At 41.8% G+C, this 18,912-nt stretch overlaps 1 protein-coding gene across 1 annotated transcript in view; it reads right to left on the bottom strand.

Moving 5' to 3' along the window:
- Window positions 1-18,912, bottom strand: part of LOC137438890 (uncharacterized) — a gene marked incomplete in the record, with an annotated part of 494,558 nt that overhangs the window by 222,337 nt on the left and 253,309 nt on the right. The window contains 1 exon segment of the mRNA XM_068134344.2: window positions 1,903-1,956. Coding sequence (XP_067990445.2) covers window positions 1,903-1,956 — 54 coding nt within the window.

Raw genomic sequence — 18,912 nt, 5'->3', positions numbered from 1 at the left:
GTGAGGAGGATGCAGAAAGAGGAGACATGAAATGGAGGGATGCTGAAGAGGGAGACACAGATAAGGGGTGGGATTTGAAGGACGTGAGGCATGTATGAGATGTTGGAGAGGGTACTGACATGGAGGTGTTTGACATTGTTAATGGGCGTGAAGGTTAATTGATGGTTGTTTGCAGACAACCTCTGAAAACTGGACAACTCAAGATTCTCAATCTGGATATACCAAGACAGATATTATCGGAGGAGTGAAAGGAATGGCTGTTGAAGGCACGGAGGAAAGGTGCTGTCGGTATGGGTGGAAAGTTGATGGAGCAGGCATTCAGGAGTGAGAGGTTTAGGAAATAAGCTTTCTGAAGAAGAAAAAGAAGAAGAAAAAGAGGAAGAAGAGAAATAAGAAGAAGAAAAAGAAGAGGAAAATATTTACATAAGTGATTACATTGCAATTTACATCAAGTGGTGAAGAAGAAGAACATGTGGGATTCCCTGGCGGAGAAGTAAGGAAAATGAAACATTCTAAAATGTTTCTTAAAGCTTTTAAATAAATAAGTGTTCATTCAATCATTATTCAGTTTGGTGATACTGAATTGAGAAAAGAAAGGGGTAAAGAATGAATGAAGGAAAGAAGACAGTGCAGGCAGAATGAGTTTGTAATGTTTTTGGAGTTCTTTTGTTTGTTGTTGTTTTTTGAAGGAAGGAGGACGAATAGGATAGTGTTGAGGAAGCTGAAAGGAATAATAATTAGGAGAAATTAGGAGAAATTAGGAGAAAGAAAGAAATTAGAAAATTAAGAAATAGTTAATTAGATAGTTAATAGATATTAAGATTAATAGTTAATTAAAAGTTAATAATAGTTAATAGAAATAGTTAAAATTAAGAAAATTAATAAAATAAGAAAATTAAAAAAATTAAAAAATTAAAAAAAAAAGAAATAATTAGGAGAAAGAAAGCGGAACAGAATTTGCACGCCAACTTGCTGAGGCACAGGCAAGTAGGCCAGGCAATCATTGGGACACAAATTCAACAATATACACCACAACAAGGTGTGGTTTATTAACATGTAAAATTGGACGAAAACACAAACAGCAACACAAGGACAAGAATATAACAGAAAGACATGACAGATCTGGTCCGGAAAACTTAGCTTTGATGAACAGGAAAGAGGAACTGCATAACCTGACATTCAATGTTCTCAGACCAGGAACCTTTCAATTCCAATCAAATTTAATTGAGTTTTTATCTCAACACAATGGCTGTGGTCGTTTTTCAGACAGCAATAATTAGCCAAAAAGAATGGAAATTTGGTTGGAATTTTTTTATTTTGTCTGAGATGCAGCCTTTATAGAAGATTATGCAAATGATGGGTTTTGAAAGGCAGAAAAATATTAAGGTGGTCTCTATGTGCTCTGCTTGAAGGCAGGTTCGGCATTGACAAATCAGTCTAATTAATTATATCAGGGTAACGGCGATAGTTCGCCTACTTTTCACGAAAGACAATGTGGGATCTTTAACGTCCACCAAGTAAAGCTAGCAGATGGGACACCCGGGTTAATGTCCTTCAGAGGGACGACGCACTTTACAATGGAACTCCCTATCTGTGAAGCACCAATCTGACAGTTTAGTCCTGGATCAGGATCCAAACCCAGCCAAGGCAGCTCAAAGGTAAGTGCACCGAAAGCTAAGTGTAAAATAAGTGCACAAAGGTGATTCTGTAAGACATTCAATGATTGAGAGCAGCAAAATAACAGCAACAAAACAATAAAAAACAGATTATGATCCATAAAACAATAACAATAATTATCATAATCATCATAATCATAATAATCATCATAATCGACTGTTTGATTAAAATGCATTTTTCAGAATGTTGTTTGATGATGTTTTTTCTTTTTAAACCATTGTTTACCTTTACTCCAGGAATTCCTTGCACACCTCTCTGTCCCCTTTCTCCAGGAGGACCCTGACAAACAAATAAGTGAATGAGTGAAGAAAGGACAACAATAACAAAAACAATCAAGAACGGTACTCGGTAGAATGCATCGTCTCACCTCGCGCACGTATTCTGAACAAAAATACCATCGATAACTAACACATTAAAAGTATGGCCCACTACATTATGGCCCACATGGCCCGAATCATCCATGCACACAATTATTTCACATACCTTGCCATTATCCATAGCTTTATTAACTCCACCACCAAAGGTGGATGTAAGTTATGTTTTCACCCCTGCCTGTCTGTTTGTGAAATGGATATCTCAAAACGTTATGGAGGGATTCCGATGAAACTTTGTGGACAGGTTGGATGTGAGACAAGGAAGAATCGATTCAATTTTAGTGAAGATTCGAAAGCAGATCCGAATCCGAGAATTTTTTTAAAGTGATTTTTTACCATTGACTGATAGGGCTAAAAACAATATACAGCATAGCATTATATCTCAAAATGATTAGGTGACAAGAACAAGCTGATTAAAATTTAGTTCAGGTCCGAATCCAGATCCGGCCTATCGGTGGGATACAAAACAAACTGTTCAAGCCTGGCGGAGGTATGCGCTCTACCGAATGCCGTTCTAATTTACTATCGATTGGTTATTAGGACCATTATTCTATTTCAAGACCACTTTGTGCAAATTAAAGCTAAATTGCGTTTTTCAAGCTATATTCCCATGGTGAGTCAATGATATGTATGAAGTTTCCATCGATCTGTTCATTGGTTCTGGAGAAGAAGGTTTTTTTATGTTTTTATTTCCAATTAAATATGGCTACCATACTACGTGACCAATTATGTCATTAATTTAATTATCCACACTCCGCGTTGTAAATAAGATATATAAAGTTTCTGAGTTTTTCGGACAGGGATTTTGATTCTACCAATTATGGCAGGAATACCACTTCACTGACGATATCATCGTTATCACACTATACATACCTACCCCGTGTGGAGTTGATGGAATATGCCAGGTTTCAATTTTTAAAATTAAGCAGTTTCAGAGAAAAAGATGTCCAAGCTTTTTCCTTTAATCAAATAGGACTGCCATACCATGTGAACTTTGATGTCAGAATTATCCAAAAAATATTCCCCATGGGGAATCCTCCTATGTTTAAAGTTTCATGTTGATTGGACAAGTCATTGCATAGAAAAAAAAAAAAGCAAAAATATATAGACGTGGACAAACACACACAACACACACATTGGTACGTTGAAACCTTGTGGTCATTGGTCATTGGCAGTGTGTTTTGTTACGTGCTCCTCCCCAAACCCTGGTCACGGTGTACCTCCGAGCCCCGAGAGGAGTCACGGCAGAAAGATGTGTTATTCTGTATGCCAAGGATCAATGGTGAAACCACACCAATTGTTACCAACAAACAAGTATTGTATTAAGGTCACACAATAATAACGGTCCAGTAACAATATTAATCAAAAGTACAATCAATATATATATTTCCTATGATGGTACCATCAGGTTCATACAATATAACTCACTGTGCTCCAAGTGAGCGAAAAGAAGAACATTCCCAATGTCTCTATTCCGGCATCAAGCCAAAGTCCATCCGCTCCAGTAATCGTCAGAACGATGTCTAATCGAGACCAGAATCCCGTTCGGATGACAGTCTCACAGTGCCGCTGCCAAAGATGCGTAAAGGTGCCCTCCAGGCGACTGGGAAATCACACCCTCGGGTGTGGACGTTCCACGGCTCCCACTCGGCGAACCGCAAATTTCCCACTCAAAAGCCACGTTACACACACACACCAGATTAACGTCTGAATCCGGTGAAAATGGTTGAAGCGAAGTGAAAAACCTTGAGCGAAGCGCAACTCCTGCGCGAGGTAAAAATGGCCGACGGCCCGTTCTCGTGGCATAACGGCACTCCGATGATTCTCCTCGGAATCAACCGAAAAACCTGTCACGCAGGTTTATCTGTCACAGCGATAACAACTCTGTCACAGGAATCCCTTTCCCAGGAAACCCAAAGTTCACACGTGACCCCCGTTCGCCAACGTTCGCTCAGGACCTTGAAGCAGCTCGGCTTCTTGTCCGACTCACTCGCTCCACCTTCTCTTCCTCCTCTTCCTCTTCGTCGTCGTCCGGTTCCGGTTTCATATAAAACATTAACTTTTTTACCTTTTGAAAATAGTAACCTCTATTTCCCTTAAACGACAACAATAATAGTACATGGAATCAAAAATGTTTACAGCAGATGAAAACCACAACAACGGAAGTGACGAATCCGTAACACTTCCCCCCCTCAAGAAAGAAAGTTTGAACATCATGAAAACTTTCTTTGCAGGCAAAAACTCTTTTAACAAACAAAAGTAAAACTCACACCCCAATTATCAATTCACGTGAGCAACAATAATTAATATTCCCCAAAATAAAGCAACAAAACTTCCAAACAACCTACAGAAATTTCCAAAGTTAGTTCACTCTGGACAAAGCATCAGCAACGACATTGTCCCTGCCCTTTACATGCTCAATTTCCAAGTTGAACTCCTGCGAAGCCAAACTCCATCTCATCAACCTCTGGTTTTTATTTTTCATTTTTTGAATGAAGGTTAAGGGCTTGTGATCAGTGAAGACTGTTACAGGAAAGGTAGTAGTTCCCAGATACACCTCATAATGCTGAAGCGCTAGCAGGAGAGCAAGGGTCTCTTTTTCCACAGTGTCATAATTTGCCTGATGTTTGTTAAACTTTTTGGAGTAGTAGCAAACCGGGTGATCCACTCCATCCTCATCTTCCTGTAATAGAACTGCCCCAGCCCCCACATCACTTGCATCAATGGCCAACTTGAAAGGTGCTTGAAAATCCAGGGCTGCTAGGACAGGAGAGCTCATTAACATTGCTTTGACGTGGGCAAAGGCAGCCTGACATTTGTCATCCCAAACAAACTTGGTCTCTTTCCTCAGCAAATTCGTTAAAGGGGCTACCACATCAGAAAAAATCCTGCAGAACCGCCGGTACCAACCAGCCATACCCAAGAATCTCAAAAGCTCCTTCTTCCCTTTTGGAACTTGGAAGCGATCAATGGCTTCTATCTTGGCTGTCACCGGTTGCACCTGACCCTGACCTACTACATGGCCTAGGAACACCACCTGTGCCTTTACAAACTCACTCTTAGATAAGTTGATGGTCAACCCTGCCTCGGTCAGTTTCTTGAAAAAATGCCTGAATTTGTTTAATATGATCTTCCATGGTCATAGTGTGGATGATGACATCATCCAGATAAGCCTCCACCACCTCAAGGTCTGCAATAAGCTTATTAATCAGCCGTTGAAATGTAGCAGAACGTTTTTTAATCCAAAGGGAAGAACCTTGTACTGATGCAACCCATTTGGTGTGACTAAAGCCGAGATTTCCTTGGCTCTATCAGTAAGAGGAATCTGCCAATACCCTTTCAGCAAGTCAAATTTAGTTACAAATTTAGCTGGGCCTATTCTATCAATACATTCATCAATCCTCAGGATGGGATATGAGTTGGTCTTGGTCACTGCATTAACCCGTTTTAAATCCATACAACAGCGAAAACTGCCATCGGGTTTTGGAACCAACACACATGGTGAGCTCCATTCACTGCTGCTTGGTTCGATGATGTCATTCTCCAACATATATTGAACCTCGTTCCGAAGATACTCCATCTTCACAGGGTTCATCCGATAGGGGTGTTGTTTCACAGGAGTGGCTTCCCCCACCTCAATATCATGATATACCAAGTCAGTACGACCAGGTACATCTGTGAACAAATGTGCAAACTCAAAAATTAGGCTGGACAGTTGTCCTTGTTGTTCCCTCGTCAAATGACCTAATTTCTCATCTAAATGACTCAACACTTCTGTGTTCGTCAATCTGGGACAAGCCTGGTCATCAAAGTTATCAAACTTCACACCGGCCTCAACCTCTGGATTCTCTTGCACCCCGACTACAGGTGAGACAGGTGAGACAGGAACCATTTTCCCCACAGGCTTCCTCTCATAATATTTCTTCAGTCGGTTGACATGACACAGCTGCCGCTTTTTCCGTCGGTCGGGAGTCGTCACCACGTAATCTGTTTCATTAACCCTCCTTTCGATTGCATAGGGACCAAAATATCTAGCTTGTAGTGGCTGACCCGGAACAGGAAGCAACACTAACACTCGGTCCTCAGGACTGAAATTTCTTATATGAGATTTCTTGTCATGTCTCACTTTCATTTTATCCTGTGTCACTTTCAAGTTTCTTCTCGCAACTTCACAAGCCTTTGCCAATCTGTGCTTAACCGTTGACACATACTCCACCACTGTTGACTGTGATCCTCCTGTAGCCACTGTTCATTCACCAATTTCAACGGTCCTTGCACTGCGTGTCCAAACAAGTTCAAAAGGACTGAACCCCAATGACTCCTGAACAGATTCCCTCGCAGCAAACAACAATAAGGGTATTCCTTCATCCAAATCCTTGTCACATTCAAAACAATACGTTCTGATCATATTCTTCAATGTCTGGTGAAACCTTTCCAAGGCCCCTTGGCTCTCAGGATGGTAGGTACTTGATCTTACTTGCTCCACTCCCAACAGGTGTACCACTTGCTGAAAAAGCGTTGACATGAAATTGGAACCCTGATCAGACTGGATGACCTTAGGTAAGCCAACCAAAGTGAAAAATTTAATCAAGGCCTTCGCAATAACTGCCGCAGTAATTTTTCTAAGAGGCACTGCCTCTGGGAACCTTGTGGAAGCGCACATGATGGTCAGCAAATACTGATGTCCAGCCTTAGTTTTAGGTAAAGGGCCTACACAGTCAATAATGACACGGCTGAATGGCTCTTCAAAAGCTGGAATTGGTTTTAAAGGTGCGGATGGGACTTTCTGATTAGGTTTTCCCACCAGCTGGCAAGAATGGCAAGATTTACAGAACTCCACCACATCACGTCGCAATCCTGGCCAGAAAAAATGTACCAATATTCTGTCACAGGTCTTGTTCACTCCAAGGTGCCTGGCCAAAGGTGTCTCATGTGCCAAACTCAATATCTCCTTCCGGTACGGCGGTGGCACCACAATTTGGTTATGAACTTCCCACTCATCGTTTGCTGGCACCTCCGGTGGTCTCCATTTTCTCATGAGTATTTCCCCTTTCATGAAATAACCAACAGGTATCTTCATAGCCTCTTCCTCTGTAACGGCTTTACCAATTAAACTCCGGATCTCCGAATCTCTGTGTTGTTCTTCAACAAGTCTCTTTCGGACCAGCACCGTTTGCTCAACCTCGCTCCCAGATATCTCCGACGGACACTCCATTTCCTCTTTGGTTCCAGATGCCACCTTTTCCTTAAGTTCCTTGATGTCACTCCGTTTCCTATTACCTCTTTCAGAATTTTCCTCCAATACCTCTAAGGAACCCACATCCACATCGCCTTCCTTCTCCTTCTCTCAGAGCACTTCCTACCCATAGCACGAGTCACTGCACAGGATGGAAAGATACCCGGAATCTCCTGCTCTAACTGTGCGGTGTTATTTTCCATACTGGGCTTTTCAACCAACATGGGATTACCAGAAACTCGACCACCGGCCAAATCATTCCCGATAATAAAAGAGATTCCCTCTACAGGAAGAGTGGCTTGTAAACCTACGGTGACCGGTCCTGACACCAAATCAGACTTCAAATGGATGACATGGCGTGGAGCTTTAACATAGCCACCAACCCCCTGTAAAGGAACACTAACACCAGTTGCCGTCTTCTCTGACAATGGCAAAATGCCCTCAAGCATCAAAGATTGATGTGCTCCTGTGTCCCTCAATACCCTGACAGGTCTCTGGTTCGTTAAGTCTCCATCCAGTGACACAAACCCCTCTGAAATAAAAGGTTTGTAACCCTCTTGAACATGGTCGTTCTGTGATGCCGTAACTTTGGCATGGGAACCTTCACAAGGCACTGTCCTCCAAGGACGATTTCTCGCATTTGCCAATGCATTCGGAGTTGCACTAGTTTGACTCCGCTCCTGATTTTTCCTTTTAAGGGCGTAACATTGGGACATAAAATGTCCAGGTTTCTTGCAAAAAGCGCAAGTAGGCCTGGAGGAAAAACTCGTGGTCTGCTTCGGGCCCCCCGGAAGATAAGTATGTCTTGGAACTGCAGTCTTCTGATCCCTAAAAGTCGCGGTATCAGTTTTGTCCCCATAGTCAACTCTATGCCGCCTCCATGAATATTTGTTCTCCGCACCTGATCTACCATAACTCCCCTGGCTAACTCTAGGCGGGAAGTCAGGTTTGTGGAACCCCATCCTGTGTGTCAAGGCATAGTCATCTGCCACGGTTGCTGCCTCATACAACTCTGGTACTTTCCTTTCATACAGATGTACTTTAATGTCCATGTGGACACACTGTTTGAATTCCTCCACCAAGATCAATTGTCACAACAGGTTGAAGTCTTTCCTAATTTACGTCGAGTCACACCACCGATCAAACATGGTTTCCTTCATTCTGGCAAACTCCACATGGGTCTCACTCTCCCTCTTCCTGGCATTCCTGAATTTTTGTCGGTAAGCTTCAGGGACCAATTAATAGGCTTTGAGAATGGTTTTCTTCACTATCTCATAATCTGCACATTGGTCAATCGGTAAAGCCGAATAGATATCTTGAGTTTACCCACCAGAACACTTTGCACTAACATAGTCCAGGACCCCACAGGCCATTTTAGCATTTGAGCCATTTTCTAAAAGTGTTTTAAAAACTTGGCTACCTCCTTCTCATTGAAGGGTGGAACCAGCCTCACCTGCCTACCAACATCCCAAGTGTTCTGACTAGTTGTCGAACTAGCCGGCATGGATACTACTTCTCTCCGTTCTCCCAGTAATTCCAGCTCCTTGAGTTTAAGTTCCTTCTGATACTCCAAGTCACGTTCCTTTAACTCCCTTTCGGCTCTCCTTTCCTCTGCTCTTTCCTCTGGTCTTCTTTCTTCTTCAGCTCTCCTTTCCTCTGCTCTTCTCTCCTCGAGTTCTCGTTCCTGTTCTGCTCTTCTTTCCTCGAGTTATTTTTCAGCTCTCCTTTCCTCTGCTCTTTCGTCTGCTCTTCTTTCCTCGAGTTCTCGTTCCTGTTCTGCTCTTTCCTTTTCTGCTTTCCTTTCCTCTGCTTTTAACCTTTCCTGGCTCTGCAGTTGCATCTCCATTTTCCGGAGATCCGCATTTCCTTTTTCCTCGGGTAACCAATCCAAGGCTACCTCTTTCCATGTTCCTTGTCCCACCAGAGATTCTACCACCAATGTCTGCATCTCTGCTTTCTTCATATTAACTCGGACCTCCAAGTTAAAATATTTGGTCAATATCAAGAGTTCCGATCTTTTTAACGCTTGGAACTGTGCCTCATTAGGGGACGCCGCAAACTTCTCTGCGTCAAACACCATGGTGACTATTAGTTAGCACCTGTTAACCTTCATACAAAAATTTTCTAATTTTTTTGAAAAATTTGGGAATGTTAGAAAATTTCCAAATTTGGGAATTTTGGGAATGTTAGGGAATTATATCCAAGACGAATGTTGCGGAATTTAATCCCGGACAAGCCCCCAATTTCTGTTACATGCTCCTCCCCAAACCCCGGTCACTGTGTACCTCCGAGCCCCGAGAGGAGTCACGGCAGAAAGATGTGTTATTCTGTATGCCAAGGATCAATGGTGAAACCATACCAATTGTTACCAACAAACAAGTATTGTATTAAGGTCACACAAGAATAACGGTACAGTAACAATATTAATCAAAAGTACAATCAATATATATCATTCCTATGATGGTACCATCAGGTTCGTACAATATAACTCACTGTGCTCCAAGTGAGCGAAAAGAAGAACATTCCCAATGTCTCTATTCCGGCATCAAGCCAAAGTCCATCCGCTCCAGTAATCGTCAGAACGATGTCTAATCGAGACTAGAATCCCGTTCGGATGACAGTCACAGTCCCGCTGCCAAAGATGCGTAAAGGTGCCCTCCAGGCGACTGGGAAATCACACCCTCGGGTGTGGACGTTCCACGGCTCCCACTCGGCGAACCGCAGATTTCCCACTCAAAAGCCACGTTACACACACACACCAGATTAACGTCTGAATCCGGTGAAAATGGTTGAAGCGAAGTGAAAAACCTTGAGCAAAGCGCAACTCCTGCGCGAGGTAAAAATGGCCGATGGCCCGTTCTCGTGGCATAATGGCACTCTGATGATTCTCCTCAGAATCAACCACAAAACCTGTCATGCAGGTTTATCTGTCACAGCGATAACAACTCTGTCACAGGAATCCCTTTCCCAGGAAACCCAAAGTTCACACGTGACCCCCGTTCGCCAACGTTCACTCAGGACCTTGAAGCAGCTTGGCTTCTTGTCCGACTCACTCGCTCCGCCTTCTCTTCCTCCTCTTCCTCTTCGTCATCGTCCGATTTCATTTAAAACATTAACTTTTTTTACCTTTTGAAAATAGTAACCTCTATTTCCCTTAAACGACAACAATAATAGCACATGGAATTAAAAATGTTTACAGTGGATGAAAACCACAACAACGGAAGTGATGAATCCGTAACAGTTTTCTGAAACATTCATGACATGTTGTAAGTGATCAGACGTTCTGTAAAATGTATGTGTCTCCAAGATCTGCCACCACATTCATTGGCAGGATGATAGCAGATCTCCCAGGGGCTGCACCTGAGTTTATAAAGGGTCTGTGTATTTGAAGCATGCACCACCATATTCAGAAGGCTGATATGGAAGCACTGAATAAGGCAATTGTGAATGAGAGGTGGTCCGTGACATGCAGGATTACACTCATTCAGGATTACACGTGGCATGCATGTCTGTTAGACCATCCCCTACGACGAAATAACTTTCCTTCTTCCTGGACTTACTTCTCTCTCATCTGTGAAATCATTTTCCTGGGTCAATCCTGGCAAACTCATCCCTCCTACTCATATTTTTTTTATTTCAAAGGTTGGCATGTTCAGAGTTCCCATCTGAGCACTTCCAAGGTGACACCAGCATTGCAGATTCAGTTCCCACACTTTGATTTGTCCATTGTCCAATGCCCATTGTCCAGCAGTTTTCTTGCAATGCCCAGCAACACAGCTATCTCTTCGTGTTTATCTCCTGCAAAATGTATATATAGCTGCTTCAAGAGCATTAGACTACTTAGACTGCACCGAGTAGATGAACCACAAGCAAAAACACTCGAATGAAACTTGTTCATTTTGAAACACCCCACGATTGGACTGCCAGCCCAGAGCAAAGACATTAATGTGAATGTTTCAGCGTGCAATCATCCCTCGATTTGGATGGTGCTGAGATCACTCCACTCCAAAAGATGGCTGCAAAAGGAATACCCACAAAATGATCTGCCTTCAGCAAAATTTACCAGCAAGGTGGACACATGACCTGCAAAAGAACACAATTTGAAAACTTCTCTTGCCTCCGAGGTGTGCTGAGTTCTACAAATTTGCCACGAGCCTTTTTGCCGAAACGTTAATATTTCAAGTGAGAAATCAGTTGAACTTTTCAGGTGTGTCGATGTGTTTTCACCTGACCATAAAGCCATCCGAATCCACAGTTCTCCCCTGCTTTGATTGGTTGCTTCACAATCACATCAAGGACAGTATTTTCACGGCATCTCGACCTGTCCGCATTGTATCACTCCGCGTCTTAAAATTGTTTGCTCAACACCGCTACTTTGTTTCCGGTAACAATCTGTCAAGCTCTTCAACAGTCCTCCCATTCAATCAGTGGCACTTGCTCTTTCGTTCCAGAAACAAAGTCTGTGCCTGCATGTCTATCTGCTAGTAAGGAGGTCAAAGCTTCGCTTCAATGCTTAAAACATGCCCTTCAGTCCATAAGTGATGCGTGTGCTCACAAATATATTTCTTATCAACATTGCAGTGGACACTCTTTCATCGAAAAACAACATCTGAAGATTCTTATTCTCAATTGGAATCGACATTGCCGACTCAAATCGTATCTCCAAGCCAGTTTTCAGAAGCCTACAGAACCTGAATGTTCTGAAAATTGTTTCCTTCTTTGCTAATAAGCTCATGAACGTCTCATCCGGGATCGTCTGCTTGTAGGATCATCTGGGATCGGAAATCTGTGAGGTCTTACCAAAATATCAGTGCATTGGTAATCCAAAAGGTCATAAGAATGACACTAAAAACGAGTCTCAGGTTTTCTGATGTCTTTGTATTGTATGGAATTCTGTGTGATGACAGGTATTACCATGGCATCCATTTGGGCACACTTGGTGAGCCACCATTTCGTAATGTCCCTGGAAATTTAAAGCTGGGTGTAAACTGGGAGCAGGATGGCCAACTTGGTGCTACATGTGCCATTATGAAATGTGTCAGCACAACAAGGGCAGCTCAATGCTTTCTGACATGGCTGATCTTTCCGGCAGCTCTCCACTACCATCAGTTCCTGAGCAGCAGGTTTACTTTTTGAGCCAATGAGAAGCTTGCATTTTAATCAGCCAATGATAGCAGGTTCTGTTAGAGATTGCTATGGTGGGTTTTAAAGGGTTTGCTTTCACAATTGCCGCCACCCATCGTTTGCTCTATTTTGGGTAGTGGGCACCTTTTGAACTGAAAATCTCCCCTGGGATCAAGTTTGAGGAGAGCATTGGCCAATTAAGGCCACAGTCGATCAGATAATACCAAAGCAACCCAGCACCCTGCTGCAAATGCCAATGCTATCCTAGTCCGATCCGACTCATATACACATTAAGAGGGAGTTCTCAGATCGAACTGTAAGGAAAGACAAACATTCAAACTTCATATCTGATGATCACAAAGCAGCTATAGCTGAATCTGCAGATAGTTGAGTACAGTTGTCTGTCAGTGAAACGTTTGCAGAAAGCAATATAAAAGTAACGAGAAGTATCTGAAAATGCAAAGCCCGTCTGCTTTATCTTTGTACCCAAACTAAACTAGACACAAATGACAGTTAAAACAAAAATTGTACATTTTATGAATTTGTGTTCTCCATATTCTCCAAATTAAAGGTTTGTTGAAGATTCAATGACAAAAGATCGGATGGTAAAATGTTATGGCCTGGACAGACACACTGAAGCTCAATGGTAAATAATTAAAGAAACACAGAAGCGATTAAATAAATGGGGCATCTCACACTTGACGTGCTGCGGCGGGAATAATCAGGGGCTATCTTTAGTTAATATGACTTTGCCATTACATATTTTGACACAATGTTTAATTATTTTCTCCATATTCTCATAATAAGGGTGTATTACCTCTGCCACCGAAGGTAGATGGAGGTTATGTTTTCACCCCTGTCTGTTTGTTTGTCTGTCTGTCTGTTTTATTACTTGCGAAAATCAAAGATTTTTCAAGCATATTGTTTGGTCTTGTGCGTTATTCTGTCTGTCTGTCTGTATGTCAGTCGCCTACAGGTAACAATGTTCAACGGATCTTCACGAGACTTCACAAAATGGTCGAGTTGGTCATAAGCAAGAAGGATATTGTTTTTGCGGTCAAAAGGTCAAAAGGTCAAAGGTCACCAACTTTGTCAAATTTCTAAAATCCTCCATTTTTATCCAATTAACTTGAAATTTGAAGAAGACTTTCATATATGGTCACTGAATTAAACCAAGTATTTTTGAGGTAAACACAGGCCAAAAGGTCAACATAGGTCAAGTTTCTAAAATCCTCAATTTTCATCCAATTAACTTGAAATTTTAAGATGATTTGCACATATAAACACTCAATTCAAACCCAACTATTTTTGAGGTCAACACAGGCCAAAAGGTCAACATGGGCCATATTTCTAAAATCCTCAATTTTCATCTGATTGACTTGAAACTTTAAGAGTATTTGCATATCTCGTCACTGAATTCAAACACCAAGTATTTTTGAGGTCAACATGGGCCAAAATGTCAACATAGGCCAAGTTTCTAGAATCCTCAATTTTCATCCGATTGATTTGAAATTTTAAGAGTATTTGCATATCTCATCACTGAATTCAAACACCAAGTATTTTTGAGGTCAACATAGGCCAACAACTTATCTTTCGGGATTTCGCAAGTATAGTGCTATGCACGGCATATTTCTTGTTAGTTTGTCTGTCTGTGAACAAAATATCTCAAAAGGTTATGGACGACTTACAGTCGTGACCAAAAATATTGGCACTCTTGCACTTTTTTCAAATAATGCACCATTTCCTCCAGAAAATTTTTGAAATAAAAAAATCTTTAGAGATCCACAAATGTATTTCTTTGGTTTGCAGTGGAACAAAACAAAAAAAGCTGAAAAAAACTACCAAATCTTAGCTTATTCCACACAGAAATCATAAAATGGCTTGAACAATAGCATTGGCACCTATGAGAAGTAGTTAAAAATAATTAGATTTGAAACAGGTGATTCTCCTTTACTTTGGAATTGAACTCACCTGTAGTGAGTTGCAGGTGCCGCAAATATAACACGCGTTAGGCCTAGGTCCCCCATCGGTGAAGTGATGTGAGTTGACAAAGTGGAAGACGCAAGGCGGCCATCTTGGATTTTGACGTGGCGACCCAATTTTCAATAGCGTTCTCCCTTATGCGTAGATACACCCACACACCAGATTAGAAGCTAGTAGTTCGTTTATTTTTCAAGATATTTCGCTCACAAGGTTCAGACATATATATGGTGGCGGCCATCTTGGATTTTGACGTGGCGACCCAATTTTCAATTGTGTTCTTCCTTATGCCTAGATACACCCACACACCAGATTAAAAGTTGGTACTTCGCTTATTTTTCAAGATATTTCGCTCACAAGGTTCAGACATATATATGGTGGCGGCCATCTTGGATTTTGACGTGGCGACCCAATTTTCAACAGCGTTCTTCCTTAAGCCTAGATACAACCACACGCCAGATTAGAAGTTGGTACTTTGCTTATTTTTCAAGATATTCCGCTCACAAGGTTCACACATACATGGCGGTGGCCATCTTGGATTTTGACGTGGGTTGCACCCACACACCAAATTAGAATTCGGTCCTTCGCTTCGCACGCACGCACGCATGTACGCACGCACGCCCACATGCACGGACAGACGCACGGACGGAGGGGAAAACCATAGTCCCCCTTTCGCTCCGCGGTGCGACGGGGGACAATAAACGGTATACTGCACTGACTAAAGGTATTTTAAAATCAATTTCATTGCTTGCCAGAAGACAGGGCAGCATGTCGAATCATACTAACATCATCATAAAACTTTAAATAAACAAACAAAAAAATACCTCTTTTGGGGGGCAACCACCCCCTCTCCCATCCCGTGGTACCTCCTCAGACACCAATGTTTCCAATGTTTTGAACAAACATTGGTACATCACAGATGATGGTTGTGGTGAAGTTTCATCAGAATTGCATGTGTAGTTTCTGAGAAGAAAGCAAATACCTATTTTGGGGGGCAACCCCCCTGTAGTTCCCCAAAGGGGCAGATTTTTTTTAATTCCATGAACAAACTTTGGTACATAACGGGTGGTGAAGGTTGTGGCGAAGTTTCATCGAAATAGTGTGTGCAGTTTCGGAGGAAAAATCGAATGCCTATTTTGGATTTGGGGGGGGGGGGGGTCAAACCTGGATCCACTTTGACCCCCGGTAGACCCCCTTAAACCCCGATCTTTTTTAATGCTGTGAACAAACTTTAGTCACAACACAACCCAACACATATTATTTGCGCCAAATTTGGTCGCAATCCCATCACCGGTTTCGGAGAAGAAGTTTCAAGTGTTTATGGACTGACGGACGGACTTACGGACTGATAGACGGACTGACGACACGCAATCGCATGAGCTCCCCTGAACTACGTTCCAGGTGAGCTAAAATTACTATGTGTGCATACAATACACAGCACATGACGCCACACAAAACAAGACAAAACACAGCAAAGCCAAACATGTGCACAAACCATAATGGTGCATGTGCATGTGTATGGGTGTGTGTGTCTTGAAAGGTTCAATAAACATTATTTTGTCTTTATTTGATATATTTGTGAGAGACAAACAAACAAATTACATCCAGGGTAGGCTCATGCTGTTAGGCTGTCTAATTTTCAAGGATATCCTATTAAATGTCTCATGCGCTGTTATTGGTTTTGCATTATTTCAGAGTAGACGACAGGTAATATTTCTTTCCTTTAAATTGGCTCACAAATTGACTGGGAAATTGTGAGAACATGTGGTTTCGTGGTTCAAGAGTTGTAGCCAATATCAGTGCTTGCTTACTGTCTGTCATGCACTGCCACATTCAGTTGAATTAAATTTGACATTTTTGGATAAAAAAAACATTCGATGTGAGTTTGCACATAGACTTACAAAAGTTTCTCATAGGATCTGATTATTCAGATCAGATCGCATGATAAATCATTGGAGACTTTTGTATGTTGAGCATGCAAATTGCAAGTTATGAAGCCTCTATTGCTAATGTTATGATGACGATTATAAGGCCGTCCACCACTCAATGGGAGATGGAGTTTTGCAATCACTTATATGTGTCTGTCTGCCCTGTGTGTTGCAACCATTTGAGCTTTTGACATCAAATTTTCAACTGGAATGGCACTTGATAAAGAGCATACCTCCACCAGGCTGAACAGTTTACGTTTTGTATCCTACTGATAGGTAAGGTCTGGATCCGAACCTGAACCAAAATCTAATCGGCTTGTTCTTGTCACTGACACACTGTCACTGTCACTTGTCACTGACACCAAAAATATTGGCACTCTTGCACTTTTTTAAAAATAAGTCACAATTTTCTCTAAAAATAAGTTTAAATTGACAAAAGTATTTGGTCTCAACAATTCTTTATTTCACTGTAAATATTACAGAATCTTTGTTTTTGATTCAGAACTTAATATATCCTTTTAAATCAGAAAATAAATAGAAATGGCATTGACAAAATTATTGACACCCTCCACTTAATAATTGGTAGCACAACCTTTGGACAAAAATAACTGCAGTCAGGCACTTCCTATAGGTAATGAATGAGCTTCCTCCACCTCTCTACTGGCAGTTTGGCCTACTCTTCTTGTGCAAACTGCTCAGTTCTCCCAGATTTAAAGGCACCCTTTGATTTGAAGGCTTTTGTCCATTTTTAGATCAAATACTTTTGTCTATTTCAACTTATTTTTAGAAAAAAATTGTGAGTTATTTGAAAAAAGTGCAAGGTTGCCAATATTTTTGGCTACAAATCGATATACTGTATATTGTGCACATGTTGTATTGCATACACACATGTTAAGCGTGACATTTTGTGTAGTGGTTATGTTGTATACACGCATCTTGTGCATGAAATATTGCACATATTTTGTGCACACAGACACATGTGTGCGTGCGTACGTACACACACACACACACACACACACACACACACACACACACATATACACTCACACGTTAGTGGGGGGAGGGGAGGGTGAGGGTGGGGTGGATACTTTGAAACTCGGTGGATCTCCATTCCATCTCCTGAAGCCCAGCTGTGTGTGGGGATTGCAAGCAAAAACATGCACACACAAATACACACACACATATACACACACACACACCCACAAACATGTACACATATACACACATATACACACATATACACACATATATACACACATATATACACACATATACACACATATACACACATATACACACACACACACACACACACTCGGCTTAAATATGTCACAAATTGCGCTTATGATACCAGGAAAATCATGCCTGGAAATTACTACTAATACAACTCCTGCTGTTATTACTTGTATTACAATTGGAAAATACTTTGAACACCATCTCAAGGTGAATGAATGAATGAATGATCGTTTTTAAGGCCATTTTCCCCGCTAGAGCGGGGGTTAGCCGTGTGGGCCCAATGACAATCATGGTTCCCTGTTTGAGGCAATGTTTTTATGGCCGGATGCGCTTCCTGACGCCAACCCTTAGTCGCCTCTCACGATGCGCAGGGATACGGTGTACCTATTCTAAACCGGGGTACACACCGGGATCATTCATCCCAGCAAGCTGGTACTCAATTTGCCGACCTCGGAAGGATAACAGGCTGAGTCAACCCCCCTGGGGTTAATTCAGCGATCGACCAGGATTCGAACCCAGGATCCTAGGATCCCAAGCCGGCACCCTAACTGCTAAGCCAACACCAGGCATCCTAGGATCTCAAGGTGAATAAAAGACAAAAAAGACAAGAAAGGAGGGCACAAGCTTCATGAGACGGAGGGACTTCTCTAACCTATACCTAATGGACAGATCAATTAACTAGTATCAATAAAATTATTCATATAATTGTGAGTGAAACCAGAGGGGAGAGAGAGAGAGAGAGACAGAGAGACAGAGAGACAGACAGACAGACAGACAGACAGAGAGAGAGAGAGAGAGAGAGAGAGAGAGCTTGCAGCACATTCGCCTCAAACAAAGCAATTCTTCAAAGTCATTCTTGATGGCAGGCCGAATATTAATGTTCATATGCACACACATTATTTTCCAAGATCTTTCAGTCGGTCTATATCAATGAGCGAGTGCAATTTTGAGCAAAGATTTACGGTACTTTGCTAGCAGGAATAGAGGAATTGTCCCTCTTGTCACTACTGGTAGAGTGAGCTCATCAATAAGCTCTATAACCTGGGTTCGACTATTGAAGGAAATGCATTTGGCTACAAGTACTTCCGCACTGGTGATGGCACGATAATTCGGTGTATTTTGGGAAGGAAGATTAACGTGAAACAGGTCAGATTCCATAAGCAGATAACTACTAGATCTGACTAGTACATGTTTGTTTCGATCTTGTATTTCAGTCAATTTATTGTGATGCAGTCGTGCATTATGTCCGATTGGCTGTGTCAAGTGTGACGTCACATGTGTCTGGCCTCCACAATGGATGAATAACCAATCCATAAGAATGGAGAACAAATAGGAACTAAACAGACTATGAAATGAC

Source organism: Myxine glutinosa, chromosome 13 (genome assembly GCF_964187855.1).
Source record: "Myxine glutinosa chromosome 13, kmMyxGlut1.1, whole genome shotgun sequence".
Taxonomy (NCBI): domain Eukaryota; kingdom Metazoa; phylum Chordata; class Myxini; order Myxiniformes; family Myxinidae; genus Myxine; species Myxine glutinosa.
This window is presented reverse-complemented; position numbering and strand designations above follow the sequence as displayed.